This window comes from Hyperolius riggenbachi, chromosome 10, assembly GCF_040937935.1.
Source record: "Hyperolius riggenbachi isolate aHypRig1 chromosome 10, aHypRig1.pri, whole genome shotgun sequence".
Lineage (NCBI taxonomy): Eukaryota > Metazoa > Chordata > Amphibia > Anura > Hyperoliidae > Hyperolius > Hyperolius riggenbachi.
Window position 1 is genome coordinate 48,350,781 of NC_090655.1, and position 18,722 is coordinate 48,369,502.

An 18,722-nucleotide genomic window follows, 5' to 3' on the forward strand; every position below is an offset into this window, starting at 1 on the left:
GTGCTTGGCAGACCAGCCATCCATGGTCAGGTGTACCCTTGACCCAACGCTCTTCGCAAGAGATGACACCACTTGCCTCTCAACTTCACGGTGCAGTTGGGGTATGGCCTTTCTCGAAAAATAAGTGCGGCCTGGCATCTTCCACTGCGGTGTTCCGATGGCCACAAATTTACGGAAGGCCTCAGAGTCCACCAGCCGGTATGGTAACAGCTGGCGAGCTAACAGTTCCGCCACGCCAGCTGTCAGACGCCGGGCAAGGGGGTGACTGGCCAAAAGTGGCTTCTTCCGCTCAAACATTTCCTTCACGGACACCTGACTCATGCTGTGGGCAGAGGAGCAGGAACCGCTCAAGGGCAGAGGCGGAGTGGAGGAGGGTGCCTGTGAAGGTGCAAAGGAGAAAGCGGCAGAAGCAGATGATGCACCTGAAGGAGGAAGAGGAGAAGGAGGGTGACTTTTCTTTTGTGTGCTGCTGCTGCTTTTGCTCAGGTGGCCATCCCATTGCTGTTTGTGCCTTTTCTCCAGGTGCCTTCGTAAGGCACTTGTCCCTACGTGAGTGTTGGCCTTTCCACGGCTCAATTTTTGTTGGCAGAGCGAACAGATGGCTTTGGTCCGATCTGAGGCACACACATTAAAAAATTTCCACACCGCTGAGCCACCCTGGGATGTGGGCACTATGGGGACCTCAGCAGCTGATGCTGAAGGGCAAGTTGGCTGGCTGTACATAGGTGGCGATACATGGTGCCGGACTCTGCCACCAGCTGTTTCTGACGAAGAGCTGCCCCAGCTTCTTTCAGCAACTTCTCTCCTCCTACTACTCTCTGACTCCCCCTCTGAACTGTCCCCCTCTTCATCTCCTCTATTGGGAACATACAGAGGATCCCTATTACCGTCATCATCGTAGTCATCCTGCCCAGCTTCGCTTGCCTCAGACAAATCCAAACTTGCACCATCAGTAGGTCCTTCATCCTCCTGACACGTTACATCCATAGTGTTGCCGCGTAACTCAGACATATTAGCTGGTGAAAATTAATCTGGCTGTAACAACAATGGCTGTGCATCAGTGATTTCAACACTAAATAATTCTTGCGAAGTGTCAAATGCAGCGGAAGTGGTGCTAGTAGTAGCGCTGGTGGCTGAGCAAGATGAGGTGTTCTGTGTCGCTAAATACTCAACCACGTCCTGACAATCTTGGGAGGTGATGGGACGTGCCTTCTTCCGAGCACTGTACTGTGGGCCAGGTCCACACGAAATTACATTTACACGACCTCGCGCAGACCTGCCGGGTGGCCTTCCTCTGCCTCTGCCACTACCTCTTCCTCTTCCTCTACCTGTTTTGTCCATATTGGGTATGCACGGAGTGGTATATCACACTGCGTGCACTCACGTAGGTAGGTGGGTTCACTTAACTGCACAGGTTGCGGTGGGTTCACTGAACAGAACAGGTATACAGTGGCGGGTTCACAGAACAGGTATGCAGTGGCAGGATCACTGAACACAATAGGTATGCAGTGGCGTGTTCACTAAACAGGTATACAGTGGCGGGTCCACTGAACAGAACAGGTATACAGTGGCGGGTCCACTGAACAGAACAGGTATACAGTGGCGGGTCCACTGAACAGAACAGGTATACAGTGGCGGGTCCACTGAACAGAACAGGTATACAGTGGCGGGTCCACTGAACAGAACAGGTATACAGTGGCGGGTCCACTGAACAGAACAGGTATACAGTGGCGGGTTCACAGAACAGGTATACAGTGGCGGGTCCACTGAACAGAACAGGTATACAGTGGCGGGTTCACAGAACAGGTATGCAGTGGCAGGATCACTGAACACAATAGGTATGCAGTGGCGTGTTCACTAAACAGGTATACAGTGGCGGGTCCACTGAACAGAACAGGTATACAGTGGCGGGTCCACTGAACAGAACAGGTATACAGTGGCGGGTCCACTGAACAGAACAGGTATACAGTGGCGGGTCCACTGAACAGAACAGGTATACAGTGGCGGGTCCACTGAACAGAACAGGTATACAGTGGCGGGTTCACAGAACAGGTATGCAGTGGCAGGATCACTGAACACAATAGGTATGCAGTGGCGTGTTCACTAAACAGGTATACAGTGGCGGGTCCACTGAACAGAACAGGTATACAGTGGCGGGTTCACAGAACAGGTATACAGTGGCGGGTCCACTGAACAGAACAGGTATACAGTGGCGGGTTCACAGAACAGGTATGCAGTGGCAGGATCACTGAACACAATAGGTATGCAGTGGCGTGTTCACTAAACAGGTATACAGTGGCGGGTCCACTGAACAGAACAGGTATACAGTGGCGGGTCCACTGAACAGAACAGGTATACAGTGGCGGGTCCACTGAACAGAACAGGTATACAGTGGCGGGTTCACAGAACAGGTATACAGTGGCGGGTCCACTGAACAGAACAGGTATACAGTGGCGGGTTCACAGAACAGGTATGCAGTGGCAGGATCACTGAACACAATAGGTATGCAGTGGCGTGTTCACTAAACAGGTATACAGTGGCGGGTCCACTGAACAGAACAGGTATACAGTGGCGGGTTCACTGAACAGGTATACAGTGGCGGGTCCACTGAACAGAACAGGTATACAGTGGCGGGTTCACAGAACAGGTATGCAGTGGCAGGTTCACTGAACACAACAGGTATGCAGTGGCAGGTTCACTGAACACAACAGGTATGCAGTGGCGGGTTCACTGAACAGGTATACAGTGGCGGGTCCACTGAACAGAACAGGTATACAGTGGCGGGTCCACTGAACAGAACAGGTATACAGTGGCGGGTTCACAGAACAGGTATACAGTGGCGGGTCCACTGAACAGAACAGGTATACAGTGGCGGGTTCACAGAACAGGTATGCAGTGGCAGGATCACTGAACAGGTATGCAGTGGCAGGATCACTGAACAGGTATGGAGTGGCAGGATCACAGTACAGGTATGCAGTGGGCTGAGGGCTCACTGAACAGAACAGGTATGCAGTGGCAGGATCACTGAACAGGTATGGAGTGGCAGGATCACAGTACAGGTATGCAGTGGGCTGAGGGCTCACTGAACAGAACAGGTATGCAGTGGCAGGATCACTGAACAGGTATGCAGTGGCAGGATCACTGAACAGGTATGCAGTGGCAGGATCACTGAACAGGTATGCAGTGGCAGGATCACTGAACAGGTATGCAGTGGCAGGATCACTGAACAGGTATGCAGTGGCAGGATCACAGTACAGGTATGCAGTGGGCTGAGGGCTCACTGAACAGAACAGGTATGCAGTGGCAGGATCACTGAACAGGTATGGAGTGGCAGGATCACAGTACAGGTATGCAGTGGGCTGAGGGCTCACTGAACAGAATAGGTATGCAGTGGCAGGATCACTGAACAGGTATGCAGTGGCAGGATCACTGAACAGGTATGCAGTGGCAGGATCACTGAACAGGTATGCAGTGGCAGGATCACAGTACAGGTATGCAGTGGGCTGAGGGCTCACTGAACAGAACAGGTATGCAGCCAGGAAGAAGTTAAGCCTAACTAATCTTTCCCTATATGAGAGACTGCAGCAGCTCGCCCTACTCTCACTAATGCAGGCACACGAGTGGCCGTAATGGCCGCCGCTGCCTGCCTTATATAAGGGGGGGTGGGGCTCCAGGGGCTAGTGTAGCCTAATTGGCTACACTGGGCCTGCTGACTGTGATGTAGAGGGTCAAAGTTGACCCTCAGTGCATTATGGGGCGAACCGAACTTCTTCCGCAAAAGGTTCGCGTGCGGTACCCGCACGCGAACCACCTACGTTCGCGCGAACCACGTTCGCCGGCGAACCATTTGGCCCAACTCTACTGGAGACGAGTGGAGAAATGAGTGACACTGGTGGCTGGCTGGCAGCTGTGGTGTGAAGGCGAGCTGGCTACCTATACTGATAGGGGTGGGTGGGAAAAGAAGGCATTGAGGGAGTCATCTGGCTACCTATACTGGAGGAAAGGAGGGGGGGGGGGATCATCTGGCTACCTATACTGGGGGGGAGGGTCATCAGGTTACCTATACTGGAGGGAAGGGGTCATTTGGCTACCTATACTGAAGGGGGGCGGTTGGTAGCAGCGGCCTTGGGCGGTAAAGAATACAAATCAGCCCATACAAATACTTCTAATGCTGGGAATACACGAGATTTTTCAGTCAATTGTCCGATCATATTTTGGATCGACTTTCTTATCTTTTCTTATCATTTTCCATTCACTTCTATGAGAAATCGATCAGAAAGATGGTTGAAAATAAGATCTGACATGTCGGAAATTATCGAACCATCTATCTGCTGAAAAAACGTATGGTGTATTCCCAGCATAAGCATCATCTGAGAGTTCACAGTTTATAACACCTTGAGTGGATGACGGTGTAATGTCTGTGGTAACAGCGGACGAGCCCTAGATGACCACCAAATAATTGCTCAAGAGCAACTGTACTGAAAATGACATCATAAATACATTTGCTTATTTATTACAATATTACTTTATAAATTAGTTAGTTAGTGTTCACCCATTGTAAAATCTACCTTTTTTCTCCCTGGATTCTGAAATTTTGCAACATCTTTAGTGCTGTCAGGTGCATCTCTGCGGAATGTTTGTTTATTGAAGGCATTAGAAATCAGTAGAAATGATACCTGGTCTTTCACAATACTCTGGGAGGAGTATTTGCATATATAAATAGCCTCGGCTGTGACATCACTGGAAGGGAGGGTCTACATACCAATATACAGCAATAGACTGATATACTGTAGGAAGTTTTTCTGATGCTGAAACCAGGAAAAAAGAGCCTGAAGCGACTTTAAAAATAAAAAACAGATACTCACTAAAAACGAGCGTTTTGCGTTTTTGTGCTCTGTTCTTTTTTTTTTTTTTTTCCTGGCGCTCCACTGCGTGCTGCGTTTTTGTAAAAAGCGCTTTTCTAAGTGCTTTTTCAGAGCGGTTTTGTAATTCACTCGCTGACGCAAATCAGGAAGTGAACTCTCTGACCCGTAAAATAATACATACAGCGTATTTATTCTTAAAAACGGGAAGGCAATTCTGCACGAAGCAATTTTGTGAGCATTTTGCGTTTTTCCTATACCTTCCATTATAGCAAAAACGCCTCAAAAATGGTACAGGCAGCGCTTTGCTGAGCGGATCAGAAACGAACCACTCAGCTGTGAACTCTCTCATAGGGAGTCATTGTACAAGCGTTTTGTCGGCGATTTTAAAAATCGCTTGAAAATAGGTGGAAAACGCCCCTAGTGTGAACGGGCCTTTAAACAGTCCTATAGCGCGTTCCCATTCTCCTCACGTTCTCCTTGTTCCTCCACAGGCTTCTCCTTTTGAATTTCCCGCCGCTGGAGACTTCGGCAGCCTTCAGAAGCACTCGGGCTCCAGAAGACCGGCAGCTCCAGAGAGGGTGCTCATTCGTGTGCAGTACGGAGCGGCCAGTCTTCGGAAGCTCGAGTGCTTCCTAAGACTACCGAAGCCAGCCCAACCCGGAAGATAGCAGTCCACAATCGAACGGTACTAACGGCGCTAATGGGAAGAGCCTGCGGGGGAACGCGGAGATCAGGAGAAAAATGAGAAGGCTCTATAGGACCCAGAGCCATCCCTCTCCTTAGGCGAATATCTGTTTTTTTATTTTTAAAATCGCTTCAGATTCCCTTTAACATAAAAGTGGGTATCCTGAATAATTTACTACATTCCTTCATCGACCAATCACATGCAATCTTTAAAATAAACACTTCAATTCAAGGTTTCCATACCAGCATTGTACTTGTATTCTAGCTGAGGTGTTGAGGGAAAAAAATCTCACCCTATTCTCACCCATCCTTGTTCATTTTGGATCATCCCACACTATCCACAGAGCTTAGGAAGGGTCCAAAATGAAGCCGGAATGTTGGGGATGGAACGGGATTCTATTCCTGGCCACATCTCTGTTTTCTTCAAATGGCGTCTGTACAGAACATTGTTGCCAGGGGAGAAGCAATAGGGGTTGCAGAGGTTGCGACCGCATCGGGGCCCTTGGGCCCCAAAGGGCTCTCCCTTAACTACAGTATTAGCTCTCTATTGGTCCTGTGCTCATAATAATCACTTCAATAGATCATTTGAATAGTGCTAATCATTAACAAGCTGTTCCCCATCCCCTTCCTGCACCTCTGACACTGTAGTTGCCATTGGCAGGTTTTGGTGCGCCGTATCAATTGTTAGTTATAGAGTGCTTGGGGGGCCCCATTGTAAAACTTGCATTGGGGCCCACAGCTCCTTAGCTATGCCACTGATTGTTGCAGTAGTGTAGATTCAAAATTCAATTGTAAATCCTGTGCCTTTAAATTGGTTGGGGGGGGGGGGGGGCTGGGGGGTTGGGGGGTGTACTTACTTTGGGAGAGGGAAGCCTCTTGATCCTATTAAGGTTTCCCCCGTTCTCTTCACCCTCCGGACCCAGCGCTGGCAGCCCCGGAACAGCAGCAATGTCAATATTTACCTTCCCGGCTCCAGCGCAGGCACAGTAGCGGCTTTCCGATGAGCTCCGGCAGAAATAGCCGAGTCTGATTGCATCTGCTCTACTGCACAGGCACAGGGGACTAGCGCCTGCGCAGTAGAGCAGACCAGATTGGGCTTGGCTATTTCTGCCGGAGCCCATCGGAAAGCCGCTACTGTGCCTGCGCTGGAGCCGGGAAGGTAAATATTGCAGGTGCTACTGCGCCACAGCCGACAGGCTTGTCAGCTGAATTTTCAGGGGCTGCCATCGCTGGAGGGTGAAGAGGATGAAGGAAGCCTCATTGGAATCTAGAGGCTTCCCCCTCCCGAGGTAAGTATCCCCGAGGGGTTGTTATTTTTGTTACACATTCTCTTTAGATTAGACGGGAGGCTTTCCCTACATCCATTTATAAGCCAGGTGCTTCTTGGTCTTTTTTGATTAATTCAAAATTAGTTTATGTGCTTAGCAAATCCCAAAAACGAATCATAGGATAACTGGATTACCTACCTCTAGATCAGGGGTGTCATACTCAAAAACAATGTGGGCTGAAGCTGTACACTGGGACCTAACCGCGCGCCAACCTCAATGTCTACTGGCCAACTCCCTCCCTTATAAAGTTCCCTGGTGTCTAGTGGTCCTTCCTCCCCTATACTGTTCCCTGGTGTCTAGAGACCCCTCCCCTCTACAGTTCCCTAGTGTTTAGGGCTTTCCCCCTCCCTCCCCCATATGGCTTCCCAGGTGATCTAGGACTTCACCTCCAATAATGCTTCCCTGGTGGTCTAGAGTGGGCCAAACATAATGCAAAGTGGGAAAACCACTTGAGGGCCAAATTTAATGGCTCTGAGGGCCAAATTTGGCCTGCGGGCCGGAGTTTGACATCTATGCTCTAGATCATACGTGTCAAACTCAGGCCCGTGGGCCAAATATGGCCCTCCGAGCCAACAGATTTGGCCCTCAGGTGGTTTCCCCACTTTGCATTATGTTTGACCCACTCTAGACCACCAGGGAAACTATATTGGAGGTGAAGCCCTAGATCACAGGGAAGCCATATGGGGAGAGGGAAAGCACTAGATACCAAGGAACTGTACAGGAGAGGGAAGGGAGCCACTAGAAACCAGGAAACTGTATAGGGGAGGGAGGACCACTAAACATCAGTGGACTGTAGAAGGGATGGAGGGGGCTATTAGACACCAGAAAACGTTATAAGGGAGAGAGGTGGCCACTAGACATTGAGGTTGGCCCACAACTTGGACCCAGAGCTCAATTTCGGCCCACTTTGTATTTGAGTTCGACACCCCTGCTCTAGATTGTCTGTGGTAGAGAGTGAGGCAGTAGATTTTTACACTACTGAGCTGCAGCTAACCCAGCCATACATGAGTTGCTAATGCCCTGATCCAGCAGGTGATTGATCATTAGGTGGCAGTGACTGATGTATTACCCTCACTAGATTTCGATCAGATAGAGAGTTGGATTATATGGATTAGATATGTTGCAATCAATAAATCACTGACAGATTCTGACAATAGCTTTGATTTCTGTACCCATTATAATGTGTGTGTGTGTGTGTGTGGGGGGGATAAATATAGATATCAAAACATATGTATACAATATACATGTCTTGGATAGCCAGTATACGATATGTGTGAATCAATAGATTAAAGTGTATCATTTCTATTGATATATTGTATAGTTGTTGATTATATGTACAGTAGGATTTGTGTAACCATTGTACTGTGTCTGCCTAAATGTTCCCATACACAGTACAATAAAAACATGTAATTGTCCTGTTTATTCGACCAAAACGATCGATTTGAATGAAAGTTTCAAAGAATCTTTTTTTTTTTTTTCCTTAATCAAGAAAAAAATAATTGATTAGCCCGTTTTTTTCAATAAAAATCCGATCAAACATGTTGGAAAAATGTTTATATTCGATCTAACGGAACAATTGAACACAATTATCTAATCGGGAAAAATTGTACCATGTCCTGTTTATTCGATCAAAACGATCGAGTTGAATGAAAGTTTCAAAGAATCTTTTTTTTTTTTTTTTCTTAATCAAGAAAAAAATAATTGATTAGCCCGTTTTTTTCAATAAAAATCCGATCGAACATGTTGGAAAAATGTTTATATTCGATCTAACGGAACAATTGAACAAAATTATCTAATCGGAAAAAAAAATGAAAAAATTGTACAATGTCTGGGCACCATAAGTAGTGTATATGTAAAAAATAAATAAATAAAAATTATATATATATATATATATATATATATATATATATATATATATATATATATATATATATATATATATATATATATAACATTGTGGATCTGTGTAGTCATTGTGCTGCATACCTGCATAATTAGTAGTGTATGTGTAAAAAATTGTGATATATATATATATATATATATATATATCTCATATAAATATTCTCACTGTATATACTACACTATATAGTTTGTGTAGCTGAGATATAAAGATATAGCAATGTTATAGGATTTGTGCAGCATCAGCAGTCAGTGATTGGGAGGGTCCGGCAGCCGTGTCAGCCATGTTGTTTGGCCAGTGCGTGGCCCCCCAGGACAGGCTCTCTGCTATCACACATGTGGATGGATATGGATGGTTGGATGGATGGATGGGGAGGGAGATGTGGGAAGACAGTATGGAATATGGTGGGTGTGGGAGAAGGACTCGGGGAGGGCTGCACAGAGGACATGGAGCACAAGGTAGTGGAGGGGAGAAAATATAGACCCCCTGCTCCCTCCTCCCCCTTCCACCACCTGCAGCAGCTCTCTGATTGGCCGTCCTGAGCTGCCACTCTTCAGCTGATGTCATCCTGCAGTGCTACTAGACTGCTTTAACCTAAGGACATTAGAGACCCTCCCCCCGAGCATTGCACCCCCCTCCCCTCTTCCCCAAGTGCAGAGCATCTCTCCCACCCCTCAGAGTACACCTAGCAGAGCATTCCCCACAGCAGAGCCCCTCCGCTCACTCACATCCAGCCTCTGCTTCTTGTGTTGTTTTCCCCCCTCACTGTGCCATCACATAATCTTCTTACACTCTTCTCCCCCCTCCTCCCTCTCCCCCCCTCAGAGTGAAGCATTAGAGGGGAGTCCGGCAGCCACCAGCTGTAATCTGAAGATTCTGCTTGCAGAGCTTCTCTTCTTCTGGTTGCAGAGCATCATACCTGCTGCCCAGCATCTTCTCCTGAGCATCAGACTGGAACAGCCTGAGATTGTGTCTGCAGAGCATCAAGCCCCCTGGCAGAGCATCACCTGTTCCCCCTGGTGTCCAGCACATTACTTCCCAGCATCAGCATCTGGCAGCATCACTCAGCCCAGCCACGGTGGAGGAGGAGGAGGAACGCCACACACACACCGCCCGGCCATCGGTACAGCAACATCAGCATCCTTCTCTAGCTCAGACAGACACACGCTGACAGAGGCAACCTGTGACATTGACATTCCGCGGTGAGATGGGTAGACAGTGCAGACAGAGCCGGCAGTACAAATACAGACTGCCGCCCAGGGGGGCCAATTTTTCCAGGAGAATGACGCTGACACATCTTGTTTAATCAGGGGAGGCAAAAAGCAGTAGCAAGGAGTACAGTAGCCCACAGCAACCTATCAGACGTCTTATTTCACTGATCTGGTAGCTGCAGGGCTATTGGCACCCCACGGTTAATATTTGCAGTGCCTTCTGGGTGGTATTTCTCAGTCTGTTGGTTATGTTTATTAAGGCATTTTGTATAGTGAATACGGTAATCTATAGTAACCAGGAAACCCAACATCTGGCTGCTACAGGTTATCTAAATTTGCAGGTCGTTACATGTTTTATTGAATCAGCCTGTTTGTCTTATGGAGCCTGCTGGGACTAAGGAGGGGGTTTGCACGATACCGTTACCACTAGCAACGCCTCACGGCGCTCTGTCACTGTTGTGGCTGGTGTCGTGGTGAAATCTGGTTGCTACGGGTTAACGGACTTACACATCAGTGCTGCATTTTACATTTTCATTAAATAAGCCCTCCGTTGACTCCATTCCCGAGAGATCGTGACTGGAAATCTGTGAGGGGGATGGGAAGGCAATAATGGGCAAAATTCTAGCTTGTGTCTCATGTATATTCAGATTATTCAGACTGAGTAATCTCACTGGATAGACGAGAGATGATCTCACTTGATGTCAGGGTATAGAGCCCTTGGGGGGGGGCGCTGCAAGAGACAGTCAGGATTATTATCTCTTGTGCTGTGTCTGTCAGAGACCACACTGTGAGGCAGGGTGACTCTGGGTGGCACAATCTGCAAGGGAGTCACCATGTGACAGAGATACACTATATGACAGAGATACACTATGTGACAGGGAGACACAATGTGACAGCATTTCTGTGTGACACTGTATGAAAGGAACAGAGAAGCACTGTGACAGGGAGACATGTGACAGAGAGACTCTGTGGGACACTGTATGACAGGAACAGAGAAGCACTGTGCGACAGGGAGACATGTGACAGAAAGACTCTGTTTGACACTGTATGACAAGAAGACACCTTGTGACAGAGAAGCAATGTGTGACAGGGAGACATGTGATATAGAGACTCTGTGACACTGTATGACAGGAAGACACCTTGTGACAAATACTGGGTGACAGGGAGATGCAATGTGACAGAGACTCTGTATGACACTGACATGAAGACACCATGTGACAGAAAAACACTGTGTGACATGAAGACACCATGTGACAGAGGGATGCTGTGTGACACTGTATGACATGAAGACACCATGTGACAGAGAAACACTGTGTGACAGGGAGAGCCAATGTGACAGAGGGACTCTGTGTGACACTGTATGACATGAAGACACCATGTGACAGAGAAACACTGTGTGACAGGGAGATGCAATGTGACAGAGAGACACTGTATGACTCTGTTTGACATGAAGACGACATGTGACAGAGAAACACTGTGTGACAGGGTGACCCAATGTGACACAGGGACTCTGTGTGACACTGTATGACATGAAGACACCATGTGACAGAGAAACACTGTGAGACAGGGAGACCCAATGTGACTGAGGTACTCTGTGTGACACTGTATGACATGAAGACACCATGTGACAGAGAGAAACTGTGTGACAGGGAGACCCAAAGTGACAGAGAGACTCTGTATCACATTGTATGACATGAAGACACCATGTGACAGAGAAACACTGTGTGACAGGGAGACCCAATGTGACAGAGGGACTCTGTGTGACACTGTATGACATGAAGACACCATGTGACAGATAAACACTGTGTGACAGGGAGACCCAATGTGACAGAGGGACTCTGTGTGACCCTGTATGACATGAAGACACCATGTGACAGAGAAACACTGTGTAAGAGGGAGACACAATGTGATAGAGGGACTCTGTGTGACACTGTATGACAGGAACACACCATCTAACAAAGAAACACTTTGTTACACGAGACACGTTGTGTGATATCATTAGACGAAAACACCATGTGAAGGAGAGACACTGTTTGTCATTTGGTTGTTCTCTTACTTGACACTATGTGACAGAGTGTCTGTCTGACACACAATGTTTCATTGTCACGTGTCTTCCTGTCACACATTGTCACAAATAATGTCTTTCTGTCACATGGTGTCAAAAGACACTCTAAATGACAATATGTGATAGGGAGAGACAATTTGTGCAATACTATTTTACAAAAAGATACCATGTGACAGAGACAATGTGTGACACAGGAACTGAGTTTGACAGAGAGATATACAGTGTGATACTTTGACAGGTAGACAGCATGTAACAAGAGACACCACACGAGAGAGACATTCTGTGTGAAACTGCATGAAATGGAGCCAAACTAACACAGAGAGACACTGTGCATGACAGAGAGACACTATGTGTGACACAGTATGATAGACAAATAGTGAGAGAGACAATCTGTTTGACAAAGAGAGACTGTATGACAGACTACATTGTGTAACAGAGAGATACCATATGGCACTGTATGACAGAATGCACAACAGGCACCCTTTGTGACACCATATGACTGAGAGACACCATGTGAGAGTGTATGATAGAGGCACAGTGCGTAACCCCATAAGAGAGGGACCATGTGACAGAGTGGCACCATGTGATGGCAAGGTACTTTGTGACAGAGATACACTGGGTGACACTATGATAGAGGAATACTATATGACAAAGAGACAGCGTTAAAAGAGTTTCTCCATCTTGTGAAGGAGAGACTGGCAGAGAGACACCGTGTGGCCGACAGATTGTGTGACAGACACTGTGTGACAGATACAGTAAGTGACACTGTATGACAGAGAAACCCTATGAGACAGATAGCTACTTTGTGACAGAAACAGCGTGTGACATGGTATGACAGGGACATGATGTGACATGGCATGACAGAGGCGTGGTGTGACTTGGTATGACACAGACACTGTGTGACACAGTATGACAGAGACACTGTATGACACGGTATAGCAGAGACACGATGTGACACGGTATGACAGAGACACTGTGTGACACAGTATGACAGAGACACTGTGTGACACAGTATGACAGAGACACTGTGTGACACGGAATGACAGAGGCACTGTGTGACACAGTATGACAGAGACACTGTGTGACACGGAATGACAGAGACACTATGTGACACGGTATGACAGAGACACTGTGTGACATGGTATGACAGAGACACTGTGTGACACAGTATGACAGAGACACTGTGTGACACAGTATGACAGAGACACTGTGTGACACGGAATGACAGAGACACTGTGTGACACGGAATGACAGAGACACTATGTGACACGGTATGACAGAGACACTGTGTGACACGGTATGACAGAGACACTGTGTGACACAGTATGACAGAGACACTGTGTGACACAGTATGACAGAGACACTGTGTGACACGGAATGACAGAGACACTGTGTGACACGGAATGACAGACACTGTGTGACACGGAATGACAGAGACACTTTGTGACACGGAATGACAGAGAAACTATGTGACACAGTAAGACAGAGACACTGTGTGACGCAGTATGACAGACACTGTGTGACACGGAATGACAGAGACACTATGTGACACGGAATGGAAGAGACACCATGTGACACAGAACAACAGAGACATTGTGTGAAACAGAATGACAGAGACACTATGTGACACTGAACGACAGAGACATTGTGTGACATGGAACGACAGAGACACTGTATGACACAGTATGACAGAGACACTGTGTGACACAGTATGACAGAGACACTGTGTGACATGGTATAACAGAAACACTGTGTGACACAGAATGACAGAGACACTATGTGCAGTGGCGTAGCTAAGGAGCTGTGGGCCCCAATGCATGTTTTACATTGGGGCCCCCCATGCACTCTATACATAACAATTGATACAGCGCACCAAAACCTGCCAATGGCAACTGCAGTGTCAGAGGTGCAAGAAGGGGCTGGGGAGCAGTTTGTTAATAATAACTACTATTCAAAGTATTTATAGAAGTGATTATTATCACCACAGGGCCAATAGAGAGCTAATACTGCAGTTGAGGGAGGGCCCTTCGGGGCCCCTCTGGCCTAAGGGCCCCGATGCGGTCGCAACCTCTGCAACCCCTATTGCTACGCCCCTGACTATGTGACACAGTATGACAGAGATACTATGTGACACGGAATGACAGAGACACTATGTGACACAGTATGACAGACACTATGTGACACGGAACGACAGAGACATTGTGTGACATGGAACGACAGAGACACTATGTGACACGGTATGACAGAGACACTGTGTGACACGGAAAGACAGAGACACTGTGTGACACGGAAAGACAGAGACACTGTGTGACACGGAATGACAGAGAAACTATGTGACACAGTAAGACAGAGACACTGTGTGACACAGTATGACAGACACTGTGTGACGCAGTATGACAGACACTGTGTGACACAGTATGACAGACACTGTGTGACACAGTATGGCAGAGACACTATATGACACACTGTGTGACACGGAATGACAGAGACATTGTGTGACATGGAACGACAGAGACACTGTGTGACACAGTATGGCAGAGACACTATGTGACACAGTATGACAGACACTGTGTGACACGGAATGACAGAGACACTATGTGACACGGAATGGAAGAGACACCATGTGACACAGAACAACAGAGACATTGTGTGAAACAGAATGACAGAGACACTATGTGACACGGAACGACAGAGACATTGTGTGACATGGAACGACAGAGACACTGTGTGACACAGTATGACAGAGACACTGTGTGACACAGTATGACAGAGACACTGTGTGACATGGTATAACAGAAACACTGTGTGACACAGAATGACAGAGACACTATGTGACACAGTATGACAGAGATACTATGTGACACGGAATGACAGAGACACTATGTGACACAGTATGACAGACACTGTATGATACGGAAAAACAGAGACACTGTGTGACATGGTATGACAGAGACATTGTGTGACATGGAATGACAGGCACTGTGACACAGAATGACAGAGGCACTGTGGGAGTAACATCGTATGACAGAGACACTGGGTGACACGGTATGACAGAGACACTGTGTGACACGGTATCACAGAGACACTGTGTGACACAGTATGACAGAGACACTGTGTGACACGGTATGGCAGAGACACTGTGTGACACTGTATCACAGAGACACTGTGTGACACAGTATCACAGAGACACTGTGTGACACGGTATGACAGAGACACTGTGTGACACGGTATGGCAGAGACACTGTGTGACACTGTATCACAGAGACACTGTGTGACACAGTATGACAGAGACACTGTGTGACACGGTATGGCAGAGACACTGTGTGACACTGTATCACAGAGACACTGTGTGACACGGTATGGCAGAGACACTATGTGATACAGTATGACAGAGACTGCGTGAGCAACATGGTATGACAGAGACACTGTGTGACTGCAGCGATGGTAGCAGGTCCCCTCCAGGATGGGAGGCAGACAGACAGACGGCAAGCAGACCAGGAGAAGCAGACTGTAGTTTCCATTGCTCAGGCTCAGAACACTGATGGCCTTGTTTCTCTGTTCTGCAGTGACGCTGTATGCCTTCATAAATCCATATTATCGAATCGTACAGCGAGACGCCTCGTGTGGAGAGCGAGAGGCCTTGTGACCGCTAAGAATGATCTGGAGGGAGTATTGTCTGTCTGCGCTCCTGGCTGCAGCTATTCTGCACACAGCTGCCTGCAATAAAGGTCAGTGACAAATACAAAATATAGATTATATTTGGAAGCTCAGTATGTCGCTATCTGCCTAGGTCTCTGCCCTGCGGAGCTCACACTCTGCAGCCCCTTTTGATGTCGCACACACTAAACATCAGACTGCTGATGCTACTGTTCTCATTACCATTACTATACCATTACCATTATTATAAGCCTATGTCTGTCATGCTCTGTAATTGCTATAAACACGCCTCCTCCCTTGACCCCCTTCTTGTTATCTTCCTGGCCCCCAAGCCAGATCATCCACAGGGCAACCTAGGCAGGTGCCTCTGGCCCAGTTGGTGTCACCTGCCACATTCACTGAACCTCACTTATGGGGGGGGGGGGGGGGGACCCATAGTACCTTGCCTAGGGCCCCATTTCATCTTAATCTATCTCTGCCTGGCTTTATTGGAGTAGCAATGGATTCTGCAATGGTAGGCGTGGCCAACCTGCAACTCATTACCCCATCCAATCAGGACACTGAAGGGGGTTAAGTGAAGCTGCTATGCAAACCTTCCTTCCTCAGTTGGGATTAATGGACTACTGAAGTGAGAAGGATATGGAGGCTGCCACATTTATTTCCTTGTAAACAATACCAGTTGCCTGGCTGATCCTGTTGATCCTCTTCCTCCAACACTTTTAGCCATTGACCCTGAACAAGCATGACGATCAGATATTAAACTGCATTTCCCGCATGCTTTTTTTTAGGTGTGTTTTTTTTACTGCTGCTCCAACTGTCCCTATTTTGGAGGGACAGCCCCTCTCTGGGAACCATATCCCTCATTCTTCCTCATTTGTCTCTCTTTCGGGACTGATGTGCAGATCTGTGTGAATATATGTCTTTTTCTACTAAAATTGTGTTTGACTATCAAGTTGTTTTTTTTTTACTGTTTTTTAAATTGACATATTACTTGTTTTTAAATGTTAATATGAAAGAAATCTAATGATGATGGAAAGGACTAGCCAGATTTGAATTATAAAGCTACATCTTTTCCTTATGACTCCTTTGTAATATGCACAAGTAGTGGTGTTGTGAGGACGTGGTTAGAGGCAGGCACGTGCACAGGGGGGTGCTCTGGGTGCCCAGGCACCCCCCTTTTTAAAATCTTCAAAAAAAGGCCCCTTTGCCGTGCAAAATAAGCCCCGCCCTGACCGCGATAAGCCCCGCCCACCCGCGGGAAGCTCCACCCCCACCTGGGACACTTTCAAGTGAAGAGGCCCAGACAGGAATCCCAGTGTGGGCCTCTTCACTTGAAAGTGTCCCAGGCGGGGGCGGAGCTTCCCGTGGGTGGGCGGGGCTTATCACGGTCAGGGCAGGGGGTGCTCTGGGTGCCCAGGCACCGCCCCTTTTTAAAATCTTCAAAAAAAGGCCCCTCTCGCCGTGCAAAATAAGCCCCGCCCTGACCATGATAAGCCCCGCCCACCTGTGGGAAGCTCCGCCCCCGCCTGGGACACTTTCAAGTGAAGAGGCCCAGACAGGAATCCCAGTGTGGCATACTGACCTCTACCTAGGACCCATACTGACCTTTACCTCCCCAGCACCCTTATTGACCTCTCCCTCCACCTAGTACCTAATGACCACTCCCTCCCCTAGCACTCACAGTGACCTCTCCCTCCACCTAGGACCCATACTGACCTCTCCCTACCAAGTACCCACAGTGACCTCTCCCTCCACCAAGCACCCACAGTGACCTCTCCCTCCACCTAGCACCCACAGTGACCTCTCTCTTACCCAGCACCCACAGTGACCTTTCCCTCCATCTAGCACCCACAGTGACCCCTCCCCCAGCACCCACAGACCACAGTGACCTCTCCCTCCACCTAGCACCCACAGTGACCTCTCCCTCCACCTAGCACCCACAGTGACCTATCTCTTACCCAGCACCCACAGTGACCTTTCCCTCCATCTAGCACCCACAGTGACCCCTCCCCCAGCACCCACAGACCACAGTGACCTCTCCCTCCACCTAGCACCCACAGTGACCTCTTCCTCCCCAGCTCTAGCAGTGATCCTGCCTACCCCAGCACCCACACTGACCTTTCCCTCCCCCAGTACCCACAGTGACCTCTCCCTCCACCCAGCACCCACAGTGACCTCTCCCTCCCCAGCACCCACACTGACCTTTCCCTCCCCCAGTACCCACAGTGATTTTTCCCTCCCCCAGTACCCACAGTGATTTTTACCTCCCCCAGTGGCTACCCTCCTGTCCCCTGCAGCACCTACAGGGACCTCCCATCCCAAAAGCAGCACCTACAGTGACCTTTACCATTGCCAGCGCCAGGGACGGATCTATGGGGGGGCAGGCGGGTCTCTTGCCCCAGGCGCAGTTTGTTGAATTCTTAAAAAGGCGGCAAAATTTAGATGGGGAATGGCAGTTTAGGCGCCAAAACCTGACATTTAGGCGTCAAAACCTGACCTTGCCCCAGGTGCAACTTGGTCTAGATCCGTCCCTGGCCAGCGCCCACAGTGGCCTCTCCTAACATCCAGCATCCACTCCCTCCTCCTGTAACCACAATGACTTCTCTCAGCACCCACAGTGACCATCCCTTCCTCCTGCACCCACACTGACCTCTACCTCCCTTAGCAGCAACTATGCCATTCATAGCAGCACCCATAGTGACCTCCCACCCCCTGCACCCAAAATGACCTCTACCTCCCGAGACCCACAGTGATCTCCCCAAAGGACCCACAGCGACCTCCCTTTCCTCCAGCACCCATACTGACCTCTACCTTCCACAGCACCCACAGTTACTTCTCCCCCCAGCACCCACAGTGACCTACCCTTCCTCCATCAACCACACTGACCTCCACCTCCCCTAGCAGCAACTATGCCATTCATAGCAGTACCCACAGTGATCTCCCACCCCCTGCACCCACAGCAATCCCACCAATATTCAGCACCCACATTACACTCAACCAGTAACCCCCACT

The 18,722-nt window shown here is 48.4% G+C and overlaps 1 protein-coding gene across 4 annotated transcripts in view; it reads left to right on the forward strand.

The window, feature by feature from the left end:
* The window catches only part of CLSTN3 (calsyntenin 3), a 245,713-nt gene that overhangs the window by 133,527 nt on the left and 93,464 nt on the right, over nt 1-18,722 (forward strand). For 2 of the 4 annotated variants that reach the window (XM_068257793.1, XM_068257794.1), the window contains one exon: nt 15,620-15,781. In XM_068257793.1, coding sequence (XP_068113894.1) covers nt 15,709-15,781 — 73 coding nt within the window. In that variant the 5' untranslated portion in view covers nt 15,620-15,708. Of the gene's footprint in view, nt 1-9,602; nt 9,980-15,619; nt 15,782-18,722 lie in introns of those variants that run through there. The other 2 variants (XM_068257792.1, XM_068257795.1) reach the window with 2 other exon arrangements.